Source organism: Chrysemys picta, chromosome 12 (genome assembly GCF_011386835.1).
Source record: "Chrysemys picta bellii isolate R12L10 chromosome 12, ASM1138683v2, whole genome shotgun sequence".
Lineage (NCBI taxonomy): Eukaryota > Metazoa > Chordata > Testudines > Emydidae > Chrysemys > Chrysemys picta.
This window is the reverse complement of record NC_088802.1, coordinates 3,199,949-3,227,118: the sequence shown is the minus strand read 5'-3', so window position 1 is coordinate 3,227,118 and position 27,170 is coordinate 3,199,949. Positions and strand designations below refer to the sequence as shown.

At 52.3% G+C, this 27,170-nt stretch overlaps 1 protein-coding gene across 1 annotated transcript; it reads left to right on the top strand.

Annotated features, from left to right (window-relative positions):
* The first annotated feature begins 390 nt into the window (after positions 1-390).
* On the top strand, positions 391-23,360 carry LOC101936068 (tripartite motif-containing protein 10-like). The gene is made up of 7 exons (XM_065564112.1): positions 391-846; positions 7,088-7,183; positions 9,935-10,165; positions 13,610-13,632; positions 17,264-17,379; positions 20,128-20,160; positions 22,576-23,360. The coding sequence occupies exons 1-7, from the start codon at positions 439-441 to the stop codon at positions 23,109-23,111; spliced, it is 1,443 nt and encodes a 480-aa protein (XP_065420184.1). The 5' UTR covers positions 391-438; the 3' UTR covers positions 23,112-23,360.
* Positions 23,361-27,170: the final 3,810 nt, after the last annotated feature.

The following is a 27,170-nucleotide window of genomic DNA, read 5'->3' as shown; positions in this document are numbered from 1 at the left end:
CCCATTTCTTCAGAAAGCTTATGCCCAAATAAATTGTTAGTCTTCAAGGTGCCACCAGACTCCTCGTTGTTTTTGTGGATACAGACTAACATGGCTACCCCCTGATACTTGTATCTCGTCAGTGACTTGATTTACTTAATTCTGTTTTATGACTGCATGGGGAAATATTTGTTTAAAGTTTAATCTGTACAAATGTAGTTCAATATAGTCATTATTTTATAGACCTCTCTCCTGAGTCCTATCCCCTTATATTTTCTCCTTTCCAGAACTGAAGGATCCCAGGGCCCAGCAAACACATTCACAACAGATCAGCAAAGAGGCACAAGGCAGGCAGCTGCAGTAGGCTGCAGGAAGGGCGGAGGCCAGCTTCTATCGGGGATAAACACATTTCTGAGCAAAGTGAAAATAAAACTTACTTTCTTATTTCTCATAGGTGCCATGGCCTCGAGAAGCCGGGTAAATGATCTCCAAGAGGCCGTTACCTGTTCCCGTTGCCTGGTTTATTTTAACCATCCGGTGCTTCTCAAGTGCGGGCACAATTTCTGCCGATCCTGCATCACTCGGCACTGCAAGGAGTCCAATGTCTCCCCCCCTTATCCCTGCCCTCAGTGCAGAGAACCGTTCCAGGAAGGAGAATTTCAGCCTAACTGGGAGCTGAGGAATGTAGTTGAAATAACCAAAAAAATCCCAGACCTCCAAGGGAAAAAAGAGTGTGAAAAACATGAGGAGCTTTTGAAACTCTTCTGTGAAGTGGATCAAACCCCCATCTGTGTGGTGTGCAGAGAGTCCCGCAGTCACAAAGACCACGCCGTGCTTCCTCTCGATGAGGCTGCTGTGGATTACCAGGTAATGTTTGCATTTGGAGGCATCCCAGCCAGGGCCCACTCCAGGCACCAGCCGAGCAAGCTCCTGCTTGGGGCGGCAGATTCGAAGGGGCGGCATTCCCTCCAATCCTTTTTTTTTTTTTTTTTTGCGCTTTGCCACTTTGGCCGCCCCGCAGGTTTTTTTCTTTTTTCTTTTTGGTTGCTGCTCCGGCCGTCCTGTAGGGGGCGGCGGCATGGAGGAGGGGAGCGCCCTGCAGCAAGCCCGGCAGGGCAGCCCACGTCCTTCCCTGCCTGCCAACCGGAGAGGCGCAGAGCATAGGCGGCAGGTTTGTATAATTTTTGGTGGTGCCCAAAATGTTGGTGCTCCCCCGCTCCTGCCCTGTAAGCCGATATATATATTTTATTAAATAGTGTAAACATAGACTGGAAGCATTAAGCATTTAAGTTTCTCTTTATTGCACAATATCACTATCAGAAAAATCCATTGTTGATTATTAGTGGTCCTACAAATCAAGAATTTGTTGCTGGGATAAAACGAAGCTACAACACGTCGGCGCCACAAGATTACAAGGGTCAATTAAAAGTGGAAAGTCAGAAGTAGCACTTGCCTGCTTCAATATACAGTATTATGTTTTGTTGCATCTGTTGTGACGAAGTGGGAATGTTCTTAATGTTTTCTCTGAATACTGTGTGGGTGCCTCAGTTTCCCCTATGCATTTCTTAAGGATCTAGATGGTGGGATAAGGGGATGTGATTGTTGTAGAGCCCGAGAGGGCCAGTGTGATGGTGTCTGCACAGAGAATGGCCGAAACCCTGTCTCTGGACAACTGATGGCCTGGGCCGCTCTCCTGCAAGGTGCCAACTGAAGGTGTTGGAGAACAAAGAGATCAGGTGGCCTCCTAATGCCTGGAAAAGAGACAAAGGCCAGAGGAGGGAGTGTCAGTGCTTGTGTGGACTCCTGGGAAGCGCATGGTGTGGAAGGGGATGCTGGGATGCTCTGGAACTACTCCATACAAAGCCAGTTAGGACTCTGGGGGAGCCTCCTCTCTCTGAGCATACTGTCTCCAGGGCAAGAAGCTTCCACCTTCCTGGGTCTGACCTCGGAGCATTCAGCATCCCCTTTCACACTGTGCGCTTCCCGCAGCGAGTCCGCCCAGGCAGGTCCTGGGGCAGCCAGAGGTCCCCGCACCCCAACTCTGCAGTCAGACGTGACTCTCAGCCAGCCGGGAAAACAGAAGGTTTATTAGACGACAGGAACACAATCTAAAACAGAGCTTGTAGGTACAGAAAACAGGACCCCTCAGTCAGGTCCATCTTGCGGGGTGGGGAGCCCAGACCCAAGTTCTGGGCCTCTCCCCATTTCCCCAGCCAGCTCCAAACTGACACTCCCTCCTCTATCCTTTGTGTTTCTTCCGGACAAGGAGGCCACCTGATCTCTTTGTTCTCCAACACCTTCAGTTGGCACCTTGCAGGAGAGCGGCCCAGGCCATTAGTTGTCCGGAGACAGGGTTTCGGCCATTCTCTGTGCAGACAGCATCACACTGGCCCTCTAGGGCTCTACAACAATCACATCCCCTTATCCCACCATCTAGATCCTTAAGAAATGCATAGGGGAAACTGAGGCACCCACACAGTAATCAGAGAAAACATTAAGAACATTCCCACTTCATAACACCTGTGTACGACTAGTTTTATACTTTAAAGGGTGTAAAATAATCAAGTATTTTGCTAAACACAATGATACTCCAAACTGACCACCAACTTTAAGTTGCGTGTTTTTCCCCTCAGGTGAGGGCTCTGGGGTGGGGCTGGGGATGAGGGGTTCACAGTGCAGGAGGGTGCTCAGGGGTGGGGCTCAGGGTTGGGGTGCTGGGGGTGCAGGCTCTGGGGTGGGGCAGGGCTGGGGATGAGGAACTTGGGGTGCAGACAGGCTGCCCCAGGGTTAGGGCCAGAGAGGACCCACTCCCCACTGGCAGCAGCAAACTCCAGGGTAGGGACCCCTCCTCTTCCACCCCCCGCAGCACACTCACTCTGCACCACGGTTACTGCACATGCTCCTAGGGCCTCTCTCAGGTCCAGAAAGCCCACTCGCCCCCCATGGTGGGTACTGGGGGGCGGGTTGCCATCACGTGTGGCCTCCCCTGCTGCTGCCCCTCACCATAGCCTCACTGGGGATGGGGGATGGGGCTGCCCCTTGCCCAGCATGGGGCAGGAGTGGGGCTTGCAGGGTGGTGGCTGTGGGGGGGGAGGGCATCACAAAATTCACCCAAGCCCCAGTGCTCAGGTATAGGAAGCCCCTCTCCCCCATCTCCCCTGTGGTGGGTGCTGGGGGGGGGGGGTGAAGGAGACTGCCAGGGGTGTGGATCACAGGATCAGGTGAGTGAGGTCCACTCCAGATGTCCGAGGGGAGGGGAGGGGAGGGCTGCAAAACATGTGAGTGTGCATCCTCCCTCCTCCCCCGTCCCCAGGCTGGCCCCCTCCCCCTCCTCCTGTGCTGCGATAGCCCTAGGCAAACAGCGGCAGGCAGGGGGCAGCACAAGCAAGGGGGAGGCACCAGCTGTTTTCTTTCAGGCAGGGAAGCTCCGGGGCGGGGGTGGGGAGATGCTCCGGGATGGCGGGGGCCGGGGCCCACTCCAGGCGGGGCCAGGGGAGAAACCCAGCTCCAGATATAGGTGTAGCACAGCCCCCAGCCCTGAATATTCCTGGTGCTCAGGCACCACGGGCCCATATAATTCGCCGCGTATGGCGTGGAGCCCTCCCGGCAGGCGGCGCGGTGGTCGGGGCTGCAGGGTGAGTGCCCCGCTTAAGGAAGCCTTGGATGCCCCCCCTTCTCTCTCTCCCCCTGCTCCCTCCTCCTCCCCGCAGCCCAGGTGCGCACCCCGCTGCCCGGGGCATGTAGGCAGTGCCGGGAGTCCCCCTGCACCCATGCTCCGGCCGCCCCACACAGTTGTGATTTTTTGTTTGTTTCTTTTTTACTTTGCGGCTCCAACCGCCCCGCCGTTTTTTTTTTTTTTTGCTTGGGGTGGCAAAAAAGCTAGAGCCGGCCCTGATCCCAGCCCAGACATGCTTGAACAATCAGAGCAGCCATCTGAGAATTATACAACCAGCAACGTAATAAAACTGGCTTCCTACAGTGACAAGGTAGAAAAGCAGAAGGGATTTCATACAGGAAGAACGTTGAGGAGACATGTTTTTAAGGCCTGCTCTGCATATAGTTTTTGTACTGATCTGTGTTGGGGAGGGCTGGGATTTTTTTACAAAAGAGTTATGTCAGCAGCCCCCTCCTCCCGCCCCTCCCCCCGTGTGAGTACAAGTTGTACTGGTATAAAGGTGCCTGATGCCAGGAAGGCTTGTTTCCCTTTCCATACAGGAATAAGCTACACCCGGTTATACAGGTGTAACTACACCCACGCTAGCAGGGCTGTATGGCTTTAATAGTACCAGGAGATGGAAAGCAGGGTATGATTTGTGTGCCCTAGAGCAAGGGCAGCCCCTGTGCAGGGAAAAATCCACACGGAAGCAGGAAACTCCACAAGTTCCAGCTGTCACACAGCTTCCTTTTAATCGCTGTAGAGTGGGAACAGGTAGGGTTACCATACGTCCGGATTTTCCCGGACATGTCCGGCTTTTGGGGGCTCAAATCCCCGTCCGGGGGGAAATCCCCCAAAGCCGGGCATGTCCGGGAAAATCGGGAGGCTCGGCCGGGGCCTCTTTGTCCGGGGTCGGGGGCATGGTGCCGGGCCGGGAGCGCGGTGCCGGGCCGGGCCCGCGGGGCCGGGAGCCGGTCCGGGGAGCCGGTCCGGGCCCGTGGGGCCGGGTCGGGGAGCCGGGCCGGGGGTGCGCCGGGCCCGCGGGGCCGGGGCCGGTGCGCCGGACCCGCGGGGCCGGTGCGCCGGGCCCGCGGGGCCGGCAGCCGGGGCCGGTGCGCCGGGGTCGGGGCCAGCAGCCGGGGCCGGGGTCGGTGCGCCGGGCCCGGGGTCGGGGCCGGCAGCCGGGGCCGGGGTCGGTGCGCCGGGCCCGGGGTCGGGGCCGGCAGCCGGGGCCGGGGTCGGTGCGCCGGGCCCGGGGTCGGGGCCGGCAGCCGGCAGCCGGCCCGGGGTCGGGGCGCCGGGCCCGCGGGGCCGGGGGGCCGGGAGCCGGGCCGGGGTCGGGGGGCCGGGAGCCGGGGTCAGGGCGCCGGGCCCGCGGGGCCGGGAGCCAGGGTCGGGGTCGGTGCGCCGGGGCCGGGAGCCGGGGTCGGTGCGCCGGGCCCGCGGGGCCGGGAGCCGGGAGCCGGGGTCGGTGCGCCGGGCCAGCGGGGCCGGGAGCCGGGGTCGGGGTCGGTGCGCCGGGCCCGCGGGGCCGGGAGCCAGGGTCGAGGTCGGTGCGCCGGGCCCGCGGGGCCGGGAGCCGGGGTCGGGGTCGGTGCGCCGGGCCCGCGGGGCCGGGGCTGGGAGCCGGGGTCGGTGCGCCGGGCCCGCGGGGCCGGGGCTGGGAGCCGGGGGGTCCGCCGGGCCCGTGGGGCCGGGAGCCGGGGCGGGGAGCCGGGCCCGCGGGGCGGGGAGCCGGGGGGTGCGCCGGGCCCGCGGGGGGTGGTCGGTCGGGGCCGGCACCCCAGGGCCCGAGCCAACCCAGGCTGGAGCCGCCGGGGGGTCAGCCTGGGCCGCGCCTCCTCCCCCCCGCCCCCCTTACCTGCTTCAGGCTTCCCGCGAATTAAATGTTCGCGGGAAGCAGGGGAGGGGGCGGAGACTTTGGGAGGGGGCGGAGTTGGGGCGGGGGCGTGGGCGGGGCTGGGGGCGGGGCCAGGGCCCCGGGGAGTGTCCTCCATTTGGAGGCACAAAATATGGTAACCCTAGAACAGGGTTTGCTTCTCATACAGAATGGACAACAGTTGGGGGCCTGGCCCATTCCAGCAGGTTTCTTGAAATCTGCGGAGGCAGGGGTAGGGTGACCATATGTTCAAAATAAAGATCCAGGGTCCTGTTATCTGGGGGGAAGGAGGTGGAGAATCAGGGAGGAGAACACACCGGCTTTAGCAACTGGGAAAGAATTATGTCCATTTCTTACCATCTTTTCCTCCTCAGCCAAGCAACACCCCCCTTTCTCCTTCTCGTCCCTCTCCATAATAAAAACCAAGACACGTTAAATACCTTTTATAGCAGGGAGTCTTGAAAATGTAACGGATGTTCATCTATCACTCTGGTTACAAGGATCAAGCAGCTCGGCTGCCCTTTTTGGGTAGGGGGCGGGGGGGGGATAAAGAAGAATTAAAGCTGCCACATGCTCACAGTTTCTGTGTGTCACTGGGTTAGATCTGTTTGGACGGTGTCCCAGTGACTCATCTCACTGACTCTCCCCTACATTCTCCGGCAATCCCAGTGCTTAGTGGGCATCAGGAATTGGTTGTGCGTAGGGGGAGGGGGAAGATTATTTCTCAGGCCCACTTAGAAATGTCAAGGCCGGTGATGTATCAAAACATGCCCTGGGTGACAGTGTGGTTCGGAGACTGCTCAGAAAATTCGCAGTGCACATGAGCAGAGCGAACACATGTGCACTGAGGCAGTGAAGCCTCAGTCCAGCCCCGTCCTTAGCTCAGTTTCCCTGTCAGTGAGGCCTCGATTCACAATATTTACTTAGGTGCCTAAACCCCAGTTTGAGCCTCCACCGCAATTCACAAAACTCCTGCTGAGCCCTGTCGGTGCCTAAACTCCCTCGGCCTCTGTGTTTTCAGTAACTAGTTCCCTCAGCACCTGTGTTTCTGCCCCTGGCCATGCGCACTGCTGCCTCGCTCAAGGCATCTCGATGCCGGTCTCCCACCTAAGCCCCAGGGAAGATCAGCCTTAGGCCACCTAACTCCTGTGTGGGGCCTAAGCTGGTAGGCGGCCTGAGGCCCCTCAGGTGAGTTCACTCACAGAACGCTCTCCCTCATCGTCTTTAGCCCAGTGTTTACAGCACTCACCTGGGACATGGGAGACCACAGGTTCAAGTCCCTCTTCCACGTGATGAGGAGAAGGGATTTGAACAGGGATCTGCCACCTGTCTATGGGATATTCTGAGGTGGGGCTCCCTCCATCTCTCCTGCTGAAGCTGTTCCACTGGGGATAAATACTTAGAGAGTCATTTGCAGGAGAGAGGGAGAGACTGCAAGCATGAGAATGACTCTATAGTCATGTGGCTGGAGCACTCACCCATTTTATTATGCATTTAATATTCCTGAAAATATAAATAAAATGGGGGAAAGCCTCCAAAAGCAACTGAAACTAAACCAGTTTTTCTTTTGTTAGGAAAAAATTCGGAGCCGTTTGGAGAGTTTGAAAAAAGAGAGAGACGAGATTCTGTCGTATAAATTGAGTGGGGAAAATATAAGCCAGGAACTGCTGGTAGGTGCCGTTCTTACTCAGAGACAAACATGCACAGGGACATTGTTGATACTCTGCTTAGTCTAACAGAAAAAGAATGGTGAGAAACGTGTTCCTTTCTGTGAAAGATTATTACTTATTTATTCGCATTGGAAAGAAAAACTGTTCTGCTTCAATTGAGTATGAACAGGAAAATGGAGCATTAAGGAAAGAGTTTTAATAATCCAGATATTTCCATTGATAATGTGAGTGTAATTTGTTTAGCTGACAGTAGTTTCTCCTTTAGTCTTTCAACTAGAGCTGGTCAAAATTCAACCACAAAAATGTCCTGTAGGAAAATGGGATTTAGTAGAAACAATTTTTTCCATGGGAAACTGTCTTTTGCAAATAAATAAATAAAAATCAGTTTTTTGACAGGAAATTTCAGAATGAACAAAAATATTTATTTTCATTTCAAATTGAAGTTTTCATTTTGGTTTTAAAAAGCTGATATTTTTTTCAAAATTTCAAATGTTTTTTATCCCTTTGTTTCCGCATTTCCTCCCTTTTGCCACAGAATACAATAACATGAATAATTTCCAGGTTTTTTCTCCTAGATTTTAATTTTTCTTTTTGCCAATTTTTCTAAAATGGGAGAACTTTTGAAGAGTTCCGGAGAGAATGGAATAAAAGGAACAAATGAGGTGGTCGTGGAAATGGACATTATTTTATTACATTTTAGGAAAAAGGGGAAACAGAAATGTGAATTTTTTTCAAGTTATTTCATGATATTTTTCAAACAAACTAAAAGTCCCATTTTGAACACTGAAAATGGAAACAACTTTGAAATTTCATTTGTTTTTTGCAAATTCCTCCCCCATTTTTTGGCTTTACTTTCAACAGACAGAACTGTTCGCATATAAGCCTGTTTGTTAACCTGAGATAGAATTTTGGTTTGACTTTTGATACTCTGACATCTTTACAAATGTATGTGAAGGACAAAGACACTGTGTGTCGCTTCTGTCTGGCCAGATGCGTTTGTTAGTATAATGGGAACAGATAAGAACAGAGAAAGTGTTACAGGGTATGGTGGGAGTGTAATATATGAGCACACACTGGAAGGCTGCCTGGCTCCTCTCTCAAGCCAAGGTGAAGCAACCAGTTCGGTGGGGCAAAGGGGGACGGGCAGGGCCGGCTCCAGGCACCAGCCCACCAAGCTTGTGCTTGGGGCGGCACATGCAGGGGACAGCGCGGTGTTCCGGCTCTGGCCGCCGGGGAGAGCGGAGCCCCGGGCGGGCTCGCCGCCCATCCCGCGGTGCTCTGGCCACTGGGTAGAGCAGAGCCCCAGCCGGGGCTCGATGCCCTCCCCCCGGGGCTCCGGCCACCCTTCCCTGCCGCGCTGGGGGAGGGCGGCTGGAGGCTTTTTTGTCTGGTGCGGCAAAAAAGCCAGAGCCAGCCCTGGGGACGAGGGAGGAAGAAACACTAAAAACCAAAGAAAAACCTGGCCTTGACCAGGACACAACCTTGCTCCTCACCCCTCCCATGGGGTACAGAAGAGGTGGGATGAAGACCCCAGACTCCCGACCTTCCAGAATGGAACATGCCCATAAGTTGTAAGCAGTGTGACTAGGGGCGCGCACTGCAGGTATATTTGGACCTGCGAAGAAGGAGGAAATGGGTAACGGGGACACAGGCAAGGCTCAGAACTGGGAAGGGAGACGTGGGGTAAAGTCTCTGCTGGCCTGTAGAGCTATGGACATGCTTGCTTGGCACTAACCCCAGCAAACATCGCATTGCCTGCGCTTTAGACTTTTGGTCTTCTGCTTTCTGTCTGCGTGACAAGAACCAGGGGCAGGGTTAAGGAAAAGCCCTCGAACAATAACCACAACAGAAGAATGCGGGCAGCCACTAGAGAAATCTGCTGCCCCAGGGACGGCTGGTCACTTAACTCCTCACCAAACCCTACTGAAATCACTGGAAAGACTCCTATTGATTGTGGTGAGCTTTGGAACAGGCCCTAGTGATATCGCTGCTAGACGTTGCCATAAAGAAGATTTGGGTTCTAAATATGATGTAAGTTTCTTGCTCCTGGGGTATCAGAAGCTAGAGTGCTCCAGAAAGAGCATGAATTGGTGGGCTTGTGTCCAGTTCACATGCGCACGTTTCTAAGTGCCCTGCAAACTCAGATTTGAACCTGCAAAAAGGTGTCTTGCCAGCCACCCAGTTTGTGCTCAGAATACCTCTGTGGATTAAAATTGGAGATTTATGATGTGACATAATGTTTGTATCCTAACCTGTGCATTCAAAACTCGTCAGACCAATTGTTGGTGCTCTAATTTTAAAGCCTGTTTTAGAAACATGGACCTATTCATCTAGGTGTGTTTTGTGGAGAGCCTCTGTTCCCCAATTCTAGTCTAGCGCTTCTGAGTTTGGGTTCTACTGTTTGCTCCCCAGACGTAACTCTGGCCTGTCCAGTTCTGGATCCCGCACCTGCTGTACTTTCTGTTGTTTGAAGGTTCTTGTTTTCTAGATGCCACTGATAACAGAATATCCTAATAATGCAAGATACATTCATATTCTAAACACCCGTTAGGATTCTCCAGAATTCATTGGAAAATCATCTGTCTACTGAGCATAGCGTTTGTTCTCCATAAAATATCAGGAGTTAAATTCTCTGGGGTTGCAATGACATGCTCCCGAGTGCATACATAAGACTTTACAAAATGTCCCATAACTCACTCCGTGTTCCTGTCCTTGACTTGTGCTTTCTCTGTTTGTGTCTTGTCATTTCAGAAACAGCTGGAAACTGAGAGGCAGAAGATTGTGGCTGAATTTCAGCAATTGCGTCAGTTTCTGGAGGAACAAGAGCGACTCCTGCTGGCCCAGTTGGAAGAGCTGAATAAGGAAATTGAAAAGAGGAGGGATGAGTATGTTGCCAAAGTATCTGAGGAACTATCCTCTTTCACTTCCCTGATCAGTGAGATGGAGCAGAAGTGCCAGCTGCCAGCAAGTGAATTCCTGCAGGTGAGACAGTGTTAGAAACACCCCAGAACGTTTCACAGGGCAAGAAACCCTTCACTTTTGGAGTGTAGGAGTGTGTGACGTTCCCCTGGTGTTATCTGGACCAGTGATCTGCTAGGTCACTCCAATCCTCGACTCTGAGAGCCAGCCTTGCCCTGCTCTGCTGTGAGAACCCCACTCCTGGGCTGTTCCCGCACAGCCTCTAGCATGTAAGCTGCTCCCAGCTACGTGAGTGAGCACTTTTGGCCAGCCGCTGCTTGGATTGTGTAACCGAATGACACTAGCCAATATCTCCGGTCCCAGACACAACCCTAGGAACGTCCATCTTGCAGTGTCCAGTTCTGCTCCCTGGGCACTGCAAGCTTATATGAGTTCATCAATTTAACAAAGAAATTGGTATTGTGACAAAGTTCCTCCTCTATCTTCGTGGGTCCTGCGCTTATTGGCAGATTTTCCTCGCCTCAGAGATTCACCATGTGGGTCAGGGAACAGCCCAGAGACCTTCCCCTCTGGTAGAACCCACAGTCCAGGTCAATTTCTCCTTTGACTGATCAGGAGTTGGGAGGTTTGGGGGGAACCTGGGCCTGCCCTCTACTCTGGGTTCCAGCCCAGGGCCCTGTGGACTGCAGCTGTCTAGAGTGCTTCCTGGTACAGCTGTGTGACGGCTACAACTCTCTGGGCTACTTCCCCATGGCCTCCTCCCAACACCTTCTTTATCCTCACAACAGGACCTTCCTCCTGGTGTCTGAAAATGCTTGTAGTCCTCAATCCTCCAGCAATATGCCTTCTCTCTCTCAGCTCCTAGTGCCTCCTGCTCCCAGCTCCTCACATGCATGCTACAAACTGAAGTGAGGTCCTTTTTAAACTCAGGTGCCCTGATTAGCCAGCCTGTCTTAATTGATTCTAGCAGTTTCTTCTTAATTGGCTCCCAGTGTCCTAATTAGCCTGCCTGCCTTAATTGGTTCCAGCAAGTTCCTGCTTATTCTGGAACTGCCCCAGTTACCTTACCCAGGGAAAAGGGATCTACTTAATCTGGGACTAATATATCTGCCTTCTCTCCTGTATCCATCTGGCCTGACCCTGTCACAGTATGTACCAGGCTTGTTATCCCAAGGGGAGTCTCTGACACGCTTCAAACCAAACACACTGCTTCAGGTAGAATAAACAAATGTATTAACTGCAAATGATAGATTTTAAATGATTATAAGTCAAAGCAAAAGAAGTCAGATTTGGTCAAATGAAATAAAAGCAAAGTGCATTTTAAGCTGATCTTAACACTTTCAATGCCCTTACAAACTTAGATGCTTCTCACCACAAGCTGGCTGGTTGCCCTTCAGCCAGCCTCTCCCCATTGATCAGCGTGTTAGTCGCATGGTGGTGGTGTCTGTAGATGGAAGTGGAAGAGAGAGGAAGAGCATGGCAAATGTCTCTCCCTTTTATCATGTTCTTTCTTCCCTCTTGGATTTCCCCCCACACCCCCAGGGTCAGGTGGGCATTACCTCATCGTAGTCCCAAACTGACCAAGGCAAGGGGGGTGACTCACTGGAGAGTCCAACAGATCCTTTGTTTCTGCCTAGGCCAGTGTCCTTTGTTCCTGTGAGGCTGGGCTCGGTTTGTCCCATAGATACCCTGATGAGGTGTGAACTGTCCCACTGCTTCTGGAGAGTTTTGCCTGGGCTTGTTTTAAGCAATGAGGACACATTTTCAGCCTCATAACTATAGACATGAAATTACAGCCCAGAACATCACTGTAACAACAATTCTCAGTGCATCATGAGCCTTCCAAAGACACTGGACATGACAAACATTGCATTGGATACCACACAATCATTTTATAAGGATGAACATGGGGGTGCAGGGTGTTCCCCCGAGGTACAGAGCATCACAGAGTGAAGGGTCAGAACATACAGTATTGCTAAAATATACATTATTTTTCCTTAAGGGCTTGATAAAATGCCCAGTAAAGTCAATGGAAATATACTTCTTGAGTACAACGGGCATAGGATCAAGTCCTAAATGAAAAAAATTCTGCGTTTCAATTCTAGTGGGAGAAGACTCCTCCAAAAATGGCAAACTCTGAATTCTGTTCTCCCTGTCTCATAATGCAAGAACAAAGGGACATTCAATCAAATTAGAAGGTGACAAATTCAAAACTGATCCAAGAAATGCTTCTTCACACATCACGTAATTAGACTGTGGAACTCATTGCCACCAGATGTTGCTGAGACCAAGCATTTAGCAAATCTCAAAAGTGATCGGATATTTATATGAATGGCAGGAATATGCAGAGTGATATTAAACCTCATGGTTCATTGCTTCTGCCAGTCACTAACTGTTAGAGAGCAGGATGAGAATGTGGGAGGCAGATTATCTTACACCTTCCTCTGAAGCATCTGGCACTGTCCAACTTTGGAGACAGAATACTGACCAGATGGACTCAAGTCTGAGCCAGTCTGGCATTTCCTGTGTTCCAAACGCCAACTCCAAAAGATTAAAGATGGAACCTGTCTTTAATTATGGAAATAGCTAAGATTGAAGTTGAGTTCCACTTTAAAGCCTCATTTTGCCACTCTTCCTACACACCACAAAACGGGAAAATAGTGGCCTTAAAATTGATACATGAGGTCTGAGGCTGTGGTGATTTTCTCTGCCAGAACTGACGTTAGATAGGAGCTGTTCGTTACTCATGGTAGCCTGAAAGTGTAAGCAGTCGTTAGAATTGCAAAAACCTTCTAATGATTTTATTTTTCAAAAAATGCCTCTAACTAGGAAATTTAAAAAAAAGGCAAGAAATAAAACGTAGCATCCTGGACTTCTCTAGCCGATATCTAGGGTCAAATTCTCTGTTGCAGCCAGTATCTGCTGTGGGCAGCATTCTTCACTCCTCAGATTTCCTGCATTGATCCTAGGGCTTAGGACGATGAATGGCCCTCTGTTACTCTGTACCCCACACCCATTGTTCTCACCCAGCCCCACCTTCCTGTGGGTGTCAAGAACCCCACAAGACGGGTCTTCAGAATGCTTATGGGTGAGTGGGGAGAGAGTTTACAGCTTGGGGGCAGCACAGCATGGGGGCATCCCTCCCTCTGCATCCACTGGAGTCTGCAGGAGGGGATCTTCCCCACACCTCTGAGTGTTCGGAAGATCCTTGTTCAGCACATCACCAGACTGAGCCCTCTGATTCCATGTGCCAGGTGGTTATCGAAATGTTGTTACACAAAGAGCCTGTGTGCCCCCAGTACAAACTTCCTGGGCCCAGATCCTGCAGTCAGAGCACTTCTCCGAAAGAGCAAAGGCAGCACATGTAATGTTTTGTTTGCATTAATAAATAACAAATCATTTCTCTTTGAACCTCAAACTGTGAAGACAAAGTGAGTCCCCTCCAGAGCAGGAGGGATCCTTAGTATGAGAGATGGGACTGAATTTCCTTTTATCTTTCTCCTCTAGGACATCAAAGGCACCTTGAGCAGGTAGGTGGCTCCTTCTCACTCTCCCTTTCACTTCCCAATGCAGGGAAGGGATTTTGGCCACGAGACCTGGTTCCTCATGGTCCAGCAGTGCAGAGTGTGGGGCTGGTTCCCAATCGCCCTCTGACAAATCTAATCTTGGGGCTCTTGTCATTTTGACTAGACTCCAGTATAGAGCAGCCTGAGAAAAGAGTGATTGACCTACAGGCAGGGTATTGATTTGTAGTGTAGCTGGTGGAATGGAGACCTCAGGAGATTGGGGATGGAGAATGGGTCTCTCATTTCTAGTCATAGACACCAAACTCCACCTAGCTAAGTAGGGATGGAAAGTCAGGGCCATCTAATGACTGTTCAATGAGCTGTTTGTTAATTGTTTCTTATTATGCAGTGAGCTCTATCCGTGTGCTGGGCGTGGCAAGAGATCTGATGGAAGAGACATTCCCAGCTCTAAGGAGTTTATAATGTGCTATTATCAGTAGCACTATGGCAGTGCCTAGAGGCTCTAGGCAAAACCAGGGCCCAACATCCTGGGCGCTGCACAGACACACAGACAGAGACAGTCCCTGCCCCAGGGCGTTTACAGTCTAAATAGACACAAGAGACAAAGGGCGAAGGGAGGAAGGATTAAAATCAATTGAAGGGGACATTCAATAAAGACAAAGTGCTGCACTTTGGAAGGAAAAATCAAATGTACAACTACAAAATGAGGAATTACTGGCTAGGCAGCAGGACTGTGGAAAGAGATCTGGGGGTTCAAGTGGATCACACATTGAAGGAATCACCAGTGTGATGCTCTTGTGAAAATGGCGAATGTCATTGTGGGATGTTGTCCCAGGTTGCTGTATTCACCGCAGGTGGTGCCTCCTCCTGGCTGTTCTGGGGATTAGCTCTCTTCCAGGGCCAACCCCTCCCCTTGCCGTCTCTCCCCCGTTGTCTCTCTCTCACTCTGCAGCCTCATCTCTCACTCCAGGAGCTGCAGCTTCTTCTTCGTGACTCAGCCCTGCAGCCAGGTCACTAAATGGTTTCCCCTTCTGGGGTACAGAGTCTCCCTGGTCCCACTGCCCAGGCAATGCGGCTCCATCAGTGGCTGGTAGGGGAACTCGAGCCTGCCCACTACTCCAGGGTCCAGCCCAGGGACCCTACCACCTGCAGGCAAGGTCTGCTCACTCCCTGGGCTGCTTCCTACTCACCTCCCATAGGCTTACTTCTCCACCCTTCTCTCTTATAGGGGTTAGACTAGATAACCCCGGCAGTCCCTTCTAACCCTCTGATTCTAAGTACTCCCTTCCCTCAGGGCCAGGCTCCTAGCATGCTGTTCTTCCCCTGGTTTCCCTCCTTCCCTTTCCAATGCACAGAAGGTGGCTGCAGACTTTCTCACTGCAACCGATTTCTGTTGCCAGCTTCCTGGCTTTATCCTAGCCCAGCCCCCACCTGCTCAGCTGAGCTTCATTGTCCAATCAGAGGTTGCTTCTCTGGCCTAAACCCCTTATGTGTGGCCTGTCTCCCTAATGAGCTGTGAGGAAAGGTTGAAATAAATGGGTGTGTTTAGTCTAGAGAAGAGAAGACTGAGGCAGGGCCTGATAACAGTCTTCAAATCTGTCTGAGGCTGTTCTACAGAGAGCGGTGATCAGTTGGTCTTCAAGTCCCCTGAGGACAGAACAAGAAGTAATCGGTTTAATTTGCCACAAGGGAGATTTACATCAGTGTGACGGGTTCCCGGGGTGCAACTTGGACTGTGGGACTGGGGAGCCCTCCAAATCCCCAACCCTGGGCTGCCTCTCGCACTGTGATGCTGATGTCAAGCTACAAGCCTGACAGGCCCTGCGCTGACACAGACACCTACGGGCAGGGACCTGCCCAGCTGTGTTACATGAATCCTCTCCCAGCCATTGATGAACCAGCACTAGAAGGCGTCAGCCAGTTCCCCCCAGCTCCAGCCCTGCCCCCCAGAACTGCACCGACTCACACTGCTCAAGGCTCCCTCGGGCAGTGCAGGTTCATTCAGTAGTTTGTTGTTCCTCAGTGTGGAGTGGACACACACTGGCCTTTGTAAGCTGAGAACCCCTGTGCTAGTGGACTGACCATTGTATGTATCCAAAGAACTAAATAAGAACATAAATTATCTTTGAAATGGGTTAGTGGGTCTCACGCCAGGTCCTGGTACGATGGGTATCTATATCACCACAAGAATTGTCACTAATTGTCTCCCTTAAATGGTGTACAGGATATAAGTCAGGGCATCCTGCTTCCCCACACTCACAATACAAGACTGAGGAGATGTTCAGTGCAACTGAAAGGAACCATTGTAAAACTGAGAAAAGAAAATACTTTTTGTTTTACACAATTCATTATTAACCTGTGGAACTCATTGCCACATGGTATTACTGAGTTTCATAAATGCATAAAGTTGAAGGCCAGAAAGGACTGTGAGATGATCACATTTGATCTCCTGTATATCAGAGCACAGGCTCCGACTTTCTCATTCCCCTGGGGGTGTTAGACCCCTGTTTAGCCCCGGGACCTTCCCCCACTCCATCCCTTCCCCCAAGGCCCTACCCCGCCTCTTCCTTCCCTTGCTCCACCCCCTCACCCCCAAGCGCATCCTGCCCGCTGCTGAACAGCTGATTCCCGGTGGGTGGGAGGCGTTGGGAGGCAGGGCCAGCTAGCGGGCGGGAGGCGCTGGGGGGGTAGAGGGGAAGCTGATCTGTGGGGCTATTTTTTCTGTGGGTGCTCCAGCCCCAGAGCACCCACAGAGTTGGTGTCTATGTATCGCAGGTCCTTAAATTTCACCCTGTTATTCATGTATTCACCCCAATAACTTGAATTTGACTAAATCCTAACGTGCGTTGACTAAAGTACCTTCCAGAAAGCCAGTCAGTCTAGATTTGAAGACATCAACAGACAGTAACGCTTGAAGCGCCCTAGAAGTGTGGGGGGGGCCCACCCCTGCTCTGCCTCTTCCCCCGAGACCCCATCCCCTGCTCGTCCTCTCCGCCGCCTCCCCCCATCACTTGCCTTTAAGGCAGGTACAAAGGGAGAGAGCAGAGCTTTCCCACTTTAAAAGTGATGGGGCCACGGCCCCTGTGTTCTGGAGCCCCATCAAGAAATGGAGAATCCACCACTTCCCTTGGCAGTTTCTTCCAATAGTTAATCCACCCGCACTGTTAACAATGTCTGTCTGATTTCCCTTTGGAATTTCTCTGGCTTCAGCTTCCAGCAATTGGTCCCTGTTGTGCCTTTGTTTGCTAAACTGAGGAGCCCTTTAGTACCAAGTCTGTTCTCCCCATGATGGTATTTATACCCCCTACTAAAGTGCCAGGGGTCTCTCAGTGCAAGGCATTTTTACAGGCCCTCACATCAGTTTTGTGCGTCTTCTCTGCACCGTCTCCAGTTTCTCAACATCCATTTTAAAATGAGGACACCAGAACTGGATGCAGTTTTCCAATATCGGTCTCACCAAAACGAAGGGGAAGCTTGTAGTGTCCAAGCTGGGATTGGACCTATTCCTGGGGCAATAGAGACTTTAATCCTCCAGGGTCTGCTGAGCTACAACCATTCACTAGAGTAAAACACATGTTAGTAAAACACAAATATGAACAAACTCCACAACGAGTAACACTGAGTTGTTCTTCAGATGCGAGAGGAAGAAGTTTCAGAACCCAGTGGCCTTTTCTTCTGAACTGAAATGGAGAATGTGGGAATCTTCTCAAAGAAATGCATCTCTGGAGACTAGAATGAAGAAATTCACAGGTAATAACCAGTCACCTGGGGAATTTTCTCACATATGTTACACTGATAACTGACAGAGCTGGGGAAATCTCTTAGGAACAATGATTGTGGATGGAGATAGTCAACTAATCATTTGGAACCTATGAATTCCCTCCTCAGCTCTCAATACAGCACATACACACTGGGTTTGGGGCCTACATTCGCACTCCCTGGGGTTTTCCTTTCTTAGCAGCTATGAACGTTAACCTGAGCTTGGGATTCCTGCTGAATTCACTGTTTTTGAAGTATGTTTGTTTGGATTTTTTGTCCGCAAGGCCTCATGTGTCACCACAGTCCCTCCCTTGTGTAAGCGGGGGTATGGTCCCGCTATTGTGGGGAACTTTCCTGACTTCTGCACTACCCCGGTGAGGTGGGCTAGCGAAAGGATCTGAGTCCCCGCTCCCACTTCCTTTACCCAGAGGCCTCCCTGCCCTTCCACTCTCCCGTCTGTCTGAGTCCTCGTAACCCCAACAAGGCTGGGCCCAGGATTCCTGGGGGGGCTCGACCCCCAACCCTGCTGTGGTCACCTAGGGCAGGGGCTAGGGTGTCCCCACTCCGGGGTACTCTCTCTGCACTGGGCACCTCCCTAACCCACTGATTATTCCGTACAATTTAAAGCAAATACAAGTTATTTAATTAACAATTAATCTAAAGAAAAGAACAAGGAAAAATGGGAAAGGTTAAAGGAAAACACATCACCCTGCTCTGTGGGTGGGAACATCACAACCAGTGTCTCTGGAATGTCAGGGCAGGTCACAGTCTGCTTCTTGTCGGTCCCAGGCTCCTTCTCAGGCCCAGGCCGTGCTGCAGAGACGCTGCGGGTTGGACACTTGCAATGGTGGTGGCCACACACCTCCGGGCTTTGAGTGGTGGGACCCTTCTTCCCAGCGTCAGCCCCCCGTAGGGTTAAGGTCCCCCTCCCGGTCTGGCCTGCAAGGGCCCTTGTCTGGGGGTGTCTTTCTGTGCTGGGCCCTTTGCCCAGGTTCCCCCTTGGCTGGCCCCACTTGCTCACCACACCTGGCTCTGTGGCTGCAGCTCTGCTCCCAGCACAGGATCTGCTCTCCCTGGGCTGCGTCTCTGGCTCTGGCCCGGTTCTGCTCTCCAGCTCAGCTTGGGCCCCTGCTCTCTCCTTAGCTCGGCCCCACGCAGTCTGACTCAGGCCATTCCAACTCACACGGAGGACGGGACCCACCCTGGCCTCCTGTCATGCTGATTAGCTGCCCGCCCTGTCAATCAGGCTGACCTGGAGCATTGGCCTCTCCCCATGGTTCCTGGGGACTGTCAGTCTCAGGGTCCTGATTTCCCATCAACCCCTCCCCTTTTAGTGCTGGGAGCAGCCAACCAAAACACCCCCACTGAGTGTTAGTAAGGGGGCAACAGTCCCCTTACACTTGCTTTAGGGCAGGGCTGGGGAACCTTTTTTCTATCACGGGCCACTGACTCACGGAAAAAAATCAATCCCGGGCCACTCACCCGCAGGGGGACAGAGAGGGGGCACAGGGGCTTCCCCCCGCAGCAGGCCGAGCCAGCACTCACAGCTCCAGCCCCACAGGGGGTCTAGGCAGTGGCGCTGGAACAATTTTTACTGTGGGGGTGCTGAAAGCCAGTGGTCCCCAAACTTTTTACCTGGCACCCCCCTTACCCCTGTCTGTGCCCCCTCTCCCCAGAGCTGGGACCAAGACTGGGACGTGGCTCCGGGAGGGTGGGGCAGGATGTGGACAGGGGTAAGGGGTCTGAGGCTGGGACCACAGCTGGGGATGGAGCAGAGCCCTGGGTGCAGGGCCAGCTGACATGACCCTGCGTACGGTACCAGGGGCAGAGCCCCGGGCAGGGGTCCAGCAGCCAACTGGGACCCTGGGCGTGGAGCTGGTGGCTGGGACCCCACGCAAAACCTGGGGGGTGCTTCAGCACCCTCCACACTCCTAGTTCCTGCAGCTCTATGCAGAGACTTGGATCTTCCCCCCACACCGGGGAGAGTCAGCACTTGCGGCTCCATCCCCGTGGTGGGGGAGGGGACCGGCGGAGCTGCGGGCCGGATGAAATTTAGCAGCAGGCCGGATCTAGCCCTTGAGCCGTAGGTTCCCCACCCCTGCTTTAGAGATTCTCCACATTTTATCCTCCAGGGCTGTCAGGAAGGATGAGACAGTTTACTAAGTACGAACGGTTCAAGGGCAGATGTAAAGTTGATTGAATGCTAATCAGTGAAAAAGTGTCTGTGTGTGGGTCTGTCTGTGAATTATGTGTTGGTTTCAGAGGGTTTGTTTACACAGCAATTAAACACCTGTGGCTGGCCCGTGTCCGCTGACTCCGGCTCACGAGGTTCGGGCTCGGGCTGGAACCTGGGCTCTGTGACCCTCTCCCGGCACAGGGTCCCAGAGCCCAGGCCTCTGCCCAAGCCCGAGCATCTACACCGCAATTAAACAGCCCCATTGCCCGAGCCGTGCGAGCCCAAGTCAGCTGTCATGGGCCAGCCACAGGTGTGTAATTGCTGGTAAAACATCTCTGGGTCTGTCATGTAACCTTAGGTCATGTCCTTAGTTTTTAATGTTTGGGGTTATTTTGTAGTGAGGTGTGTAATGGTTTGTACTGGTGTGAATTGCACTTAACCTCCTTAACTAGAACTTCATAAAGTTTATTTTGTTTTCATTTTGCTTTTGTGTTAGAACATTAACAATGTGAATATATTCCTCAACATGACAATTCATCTTTTTCACCCATTTCTTCCTCTAGACTCACTGTCATCTAAACCTCAGTGGGACAAAGGTAAATTTCTGGGATCAAAGCGGGAGTGAAAACTTTCCTATGAATTATGGTGGCTCATTGGCAGCACCATAGTTCAGGTTATGTTTCAATTTTGCATTTGAGAGGAGCTGAGCAACATATTACTGGTGGCTGCCCAGATCTTTCCTAAAAAGAGAAAAGTCGATTCTTTTCTCTCTTAGAATTTAGAATTATTAACTAGTGGTTGGGTTAAGCAGATGGGCTGGGGTGCGGGAGAGGGGGTGAGCAGTTTATCTCCGTAGAGATCTAAGTTAAAATGAGCCTTTAGGAAAATCAGAGAGGACCATCTCACCTCATTTTCAGAACTCTTTATGCCCATACATCACATCCCCTGGCAATATTATTATTATTAGCAAATGCAGAAGTGGTACAATGAAGAATTGGAAAATTCAACATACAAAAATAGACATTTCTGTTTCCTCTCTCTACTTTATAAGTCAAAAGAAAAAATGTTCAAAATGTCCAAAGGGGTTAGGTAGACATCACCTATTTGCAGACATGCCAACTCTCACGAATTAATCATGAGAGATGCGATTTCTGAGTAAAATTAAGCCTCACTCTTGATCTCACCATAGAGCTGTGGCTGAAAAAAAATCCCGACATTTGAGAGTTCTAAAAATGAGGCTTAATGTTACTTAGAAATCCTGTCAGCTGCCCTGGGCACGGCTGGGGGGTCCCACTGTCACCACCCCAGGGTAGCTGCTCCCCTGCCAGCCTGGGAAGTGGGAGAGGGCACCCCACTGTAGCCACCAGGCCCAGGGAGGGTGAAGAACCCCAGGAGGGGCAGAGGTGAGGCTGGAGGGTGTTATTATGCCCTGGGAGCTGCAGGGGGCCTGAAGTGATCGGGGGGCTGATGGGCTGGGGGGGCTGTATTGCTGGTGGGTTCTGAGCAGATAGGGTGAGTGTTGGCAGGGTGAACTGAGAGCAGTGGGGTAGGGGTGCTGAACTGATGGGAAGTGATAATGGGGGCTGGGGGACTGAATGGGGGGGTTGGATGGGGACAGAACTGATGGAGTCTGGGGGACAGGATTAATTGCTGGGCTCGAGACGGGCAGATGGGGGGTGAGAGCTCCTGCAGCAGGAGCCAAAATCCCCTTCCCCAGTGCATGTGGGAGAGTGGGCAACACTGATTGTCACATGCGCACACCCTGGGGAGGGGCCGGGGGAGTTCAAACATCCAGAGACTGACCTAGAAACCACAATAGAATCCTTTAAACATGTCATGATTGTTGGGCCAATCTCATGAGATTTGATCCCTTGAAGTCGGCAATACTGTATTAGCCATTGCATAGCCCTGGGGCCAGCAGTGTGGAGTTTGGAAAGTCCCCGATAGACCAGCACAAGCCGAGCAGCCGTTCAGTAAGTGTGCGGTGTCCTCACCCACCCGCAGCTGCACACAGTCCTGGGGGGCCAGGGGGGTCTCTGTAAAAGCAGGTTTTCTAGTTCTCAGCTGGCTGATCGTTGGGGGGGGGGGGGGCTCTGCAAGGAGACGGACTGTGCAGAGTGACATCATGGGACAGGGGGACGTTGGATTCCCTGTAATCTGCTGGGAGCCTCCTATGATACCAGGGTCTCTAATCACATCTGTGGGGAGAGGTGGGTGCAGGTGGGGAAAGATTCCAGGGCCTGATTGTCAGGCCCTTTTATGCTGCTCTGTGAGAGCAAAGGGGCCTTAATGTGCCTGGAAACAGACCCCAGAAAATAGCTCCGGTGCAAGGGAGCCCCCCCCCCCCATCTGTGTGAAGTTGGCACCGGGGCTCCACAGCAACTCTGCTCCCAGCTGTTATTGTAGCAGTGGGTTTGGGGCCATGCTGGGGGTCTGGGCCGTCCCCAGGGGAGTGCGGGGTCCAGGGTGGAAGTGATGGATTTGTCTCTTCTGGGACCGACTGTGCCGGCCAATCGCGGGGCCCCCCAAAGCGCAGGGCCTGGAGCAGTTGCCCCAATTCGCCCTCCCCAAGGGATGGCTCTGCTGGGGGCATAGATAGGAGGCATCGCACTCTTGCTGCTCTCTGCTTTGCAGCACTGAGGCCCCTGTAACGAGGGGCCAGGGAGACTAAAGGAAGGACACAGGAGGCTTAAACCCACCTCCCTCTAACCCCCCTTGTCTTTCCCCCAAGCACAAGGATGGAATCACTGAGACTCAGACGCTGGGTCTGGGGGCCTGGCTCAGCTGAGCTGATCCTTTCACTCTGTCCCTGAACTGGCTCTGTCGGGGTGTGAATCCCCCCTGCCCATGGCTGAGATCTCAGCGCTGCTCCCCAGGCACAGCTGGGGAAATCCTGGAGGCAGGAGGTTGCCCGATTCACTCCCCAGCTGGGGCAGGTTCTGTCACTGACACGATCAGACCCTGCCCCAGGGCTGAGCTCTGCCCCTCACGCTCTGATTCTCTCTCTGCAGCCAACGTGACCCTGGATCCAGACACAGCCTATCCCTACCTCATCGTGTCTGCGGATCGCAAAAGTGTGAGAAGGGGAAACGCACGGCAGGCTGTGCCCAACAACCCTGAGAGATTTGACTGTTGGCCCTGTGTGCTGGGCTTTGAGGGATTCACCTCAGGCAGACATACCTGGGAGGTGGAGGCGGAGGTGGACGGGCGGGGAGACTGGGCTGTGGGGGTGGCCAGAGAGTCTGTGAGGAGGAAGGGATGGATCAGCTTTACCCCTGAGTGGGGGATCTGGGCTGTGCGATGCAGTGAGGATCGGTACTGGGATCTCACATCCCCTGTGCAGCGCATCCTCTTGTCCCCGAGCCGGGCACCCCGCAGGATCCGGGTTCAGCTGGACTATGAACAGGGGCAGGTGATGTTTGTCGATGCTGGTACCGGGGACGTGATCATCACTTTCCTGCCGGCCTCTTTCGCCGGGGAGAGAATCCGCCCGTTCTTCTGTGCTGTTATTGGTACTGTGCGGCTCCTCAAGCCCCCACCCCCGTGATCTCTAGGACCTGGAGGACTCAGCCAGCCCAGCCAGACAGGGCTGCAGGGGGGTGATGCTCTACCCGTAGCTCTGGCTGTGGAGGTCTGTGTGAGGCTCTAGGCTGGGTCTCTGTGCTCCTGGGAGGCCAACGCTGTGTGGAGTGGGGGGGGGTCCCACCAAGGATGGAGGGAGCCCCCCTGTGGGAGGGACCCAGCCGAGGGCCAGGGAGAGACCCCTCTACTGGGGGGGAGCAGGGGGGAGGCCTGGCTGAAGAGGGTGGGGGGAGGGGAGAGCAGGGGGGAGGCCTGGCTGAAGGGGCTGGGGGGCGGGGGGGGACTGACCAGAGGGCAAACCAGGCGTCAGGCGGGGAGAGGTTCCCAGGAGATCAGGGGCAGGTATTGTAGATAAATCTCTGATAATTTTCATATGACTTTACATTGTGCCTCTTCATATAACCTTGTGGTGGGTCTACCCACGTGTGACCTCTGTTTTCATGGGACTTTGTATCAAAACCTCATTTAGAAACTTTACATTGCCCTTGGTATAATATTATAGCCCCTAAAGATAAAATAAGATAGAAGAAAAATTTCTTTTTGCTAGCAGTAGAACAAGAGCTCTCCTCCCCCCCACTCTTAATCAATTGCCCTGTTGAATGAATGAGGTGTGAATGAGGAAGGCATGGAAGGCAGCACCTCCAGACAGCCTCAACTGTTGGAGAGGGGCTGGGAGCCAGACCCAAGAACAATAAAATGTGTCAAGTGGGCTCCTTAAAGACAAGCAGACATACCGACGGCCTTGGGGGTTAGAAGCAAGCACCTTCTTTTGGAAACACCCTCTTTGCAGCGTTGGGACAACACTCAAAAGAAAGCAGCACAAAGGACCAATGGACACAGACACAGAGTTTGAATCTGCTATAGATTTGCATAAGAGGAAAGCTGCTATAAAAGTGAGGTGTCTTGCAGAGGACCCCGGGTCTCGTCTTGTCAACATGGGAGCATCGATCCGGATCGGCAGAAGCCCGGCTCCACCCCCTCCCCCATCTAACTCACCTGGCCAGTAAAGTTAAGGGGAGCAACTAATTGGTAACAACAAGACGGAATGGGTTTGTGTGTGTGTGTGTGTGTGTGTGTGTGTGTGAGCGTAAGTGTAATATATTATATGCATATAATACAGTGTTAATGAATACATGTATTACTAATAAATGTGGCGTTTTGTCTTATTCCCCCTGAAAAGATCCTGTGCAGTACTTTAAGTACAACAGTATCGCAGGGGAAGCACAGCTGAGCAGGGAGGACCCAGCGGCACAGACAACGTCCTGCCCCTTGGCTTGGGGGACACAGAGGCTGGGGACCCGTCGGGCCCCCCAGGGTTCCACCAATCAGAGCCCAGGACTGGAGTCCTCTGCTCCCCTTCAGCGGCTATTCTAGCAGCGTGAGCAGGACACTGGGTGGTGGATTCGGACTGACGAGCTCCTAAGCGCCCTGTGGGCCAGCGCTTGAGTCTTGTTGACTGTTGAGAGTCGCCCACTTCCACCTTCATTGAATTAGCTCCTTAGCACTGACCCCCCACTCGGTAACGCAACTCCCATCTGGTCATGTGCTGTGTGTTTATACCTCCCTACTGTATGTTCCACTCCATGCATCCGATGAAGTGGGTTCTCACCCACGAAAGCTTATGACCAAATAAATGTGTTAGTCTCTAAGGTGCCACAAGGACTCCTCGCTGTTTTTGCTGATACACACTAACACAGCGGCACCTCTGAAACCGTTTGAGATCTGGGGTTCCTGACACAGACGCAAGGGAGGATCGGACAATGATCTGTGGGCCAGAGGATGGGGGTGCAGGCTCTGGGGTGTGTGTGTGGTGAGAGGGTATGGGGAGAGGGGATGCAGGCTATAGGATGGAGTTTCGGGATGGGAGGGGGAACGTGGGGTGGGGGTGCAGGCTCTGGGAGGGGGTCAGGGGGTGCGGCTTTTACCTGGGGCACCAAGGGTCCGGCAGACAGGTGGAGCGAGCAGGCAGACGCTGCTCAGCCTTGCTGTGCTGCGGGGGCCCGGGGGCGGGGGGGAGAGTGCCTGGGGGCAGCACTTGGGGTGAAGTGAGAGACTCGGCCCCAAAACTGCTGGAGCCCCGCGGTCCACACTGGGGAGGCTCACAGGCCACAGGTGGAATTTGAGACCCTGCAGTAGAAGGTGATCCTGGGGGAGGGAAGAGGGAATGCAGGCTGGCTCCACTCACTAGGTGCCTCCTGACCTGGGCCCTGGAGCAGAGGTGGAAGAAGAAGTGATGGGAGAAATAGGGAGTAGGTGAGGGGGGTTGGGGAGTTCGGGGTGTCCCAGCCCCAGGCTAGGCCGGACGAGAGCAGGCTGCGGGGGGTGGGGGGAGCAGGCTGCGGGGGGTTGGGGGGAGCAGGCTTTGCAGGGGGTGCCAAGACTTCTGGCGAGTTGCTGGCGTTTTGGGGCATGGGGGGATGTGGCTATGTGGGGTGATCTGATGGATAAAGCTCAGCAAGCCGCGGTGAACAGAAATCTGTGATTGGATTTTGCTTGGTGTCACTTTAAGAAGCTGCGTTCATGCTATTGACTCTGTCCTAGATCCTGATCCCACCGACAGCTCTGCCTGTGTGGGGCTCCCATGCACAGGCCTTTGCGGGATGGTGCCAGGCCTGGCTCCTGACATTGGCATGGGGACATTTCAAACCAGGTTTCCACAGCAGGTGTTCATGGCTTAAGGGAAGAGAGAAAAGGATTCTTTGAACAACTGAATTCTTGGGGAGTGTTGTAGACAGCTGAAAACTGTGATCCTCATGATTTTTTTAAAAAATATCCCATTTTACTAATTAATACATGGGAAATTGTTAAAACTGGAGGAACTTTATGATGGGTGCTGTTTATTTGTTCGGCCTTTCAATTAGAGTTGGATTCCAGACAAGTGATTTCCATTAAGTTTTGAATTTGTTTGGGGAGAGGTATCGGAAACCATTAAGGCCACATCTTTACTATCTGGTATAGTTCCAGCTCTTCCGAGGGCTCCCATTGACTCGTAAGTAGCAAGCACTAGTTGTGGTGCTCAGTGTTTTGTTGTTGGATGCAGACTAACCCGGCTGCCCCCGATACTTGGAGGATCAAGACCTTATTTGCAAGCTGTTTGAAGCAGGGATCTGTCTGCAAACTCTGAAGCCATTTGTCAATTTGCTCCAGGGCTTCTACTCTGAGTTTGTGAGTTGGTCACACACGCACACACACACACACACACGCCTATTTCTACAGGGCTCTGTTGTATTTGCACAGCCTGGGTTGTAGACACTCATTTAAAATACCCATCACCAACCACTTGATGTTTTACTTCCCTTCATATTTTCAGTGTTGTCACGTGTTTGTTTGTGGACTGGTTTGCTGTCTGTGTCGCTTGATTCCTTATTTTTACTGTTCTCCATGTGCAGTATTCGTCAGATTAAGAGCTGACGGCCCAGAGAAATTGTGTAAGGCTGCGTGAATGCCTTTTACTGTCCTGTCCAGTATCAGACAATAGTCAGGATATTTGCGAGGAGAGCGTGACTATTTCTAGTGGACTCATAGCTCTGTTTAGCATCTTAAAGCTGAGCTGTGTGCGCAGATAATACGCCTGCAAGAGGGATAGTTTTGTGAACTGCAAAAGCCCGTAGCATGCTAGTGTTTTGGCAGTTGCTTCATTTTTTTCAGAGCCGCTTTCCTTAAAGATGTAGTGGTCTCTGGTAGGAGTAGTCAGTCTTGTATTTTTTTTTAATTGAAAATTTGAACATTGTTCAAAATTCAGTGTTGAAATTGAAAAAATGTGAAATTCTGATTTAAAAATTTGTTTATATTTTGAATTTCAGAATTGGAAAATTATATTTTTAATCAAAAATTTTCCCTGGGAAATGTAAAGCATTTGTTTATTATCCACAATGAAACCATCCTGACAATTCTAATATTTTTGACACCTTTAAATTTCCCTCCACAATTTTTTTATCTACACTAGCGGCATCCAAATGAACATAAAATTAATTTCTAAATATATTTTTATAGTAAGAAAATTCATCTTTCTTTAAGATTTTTT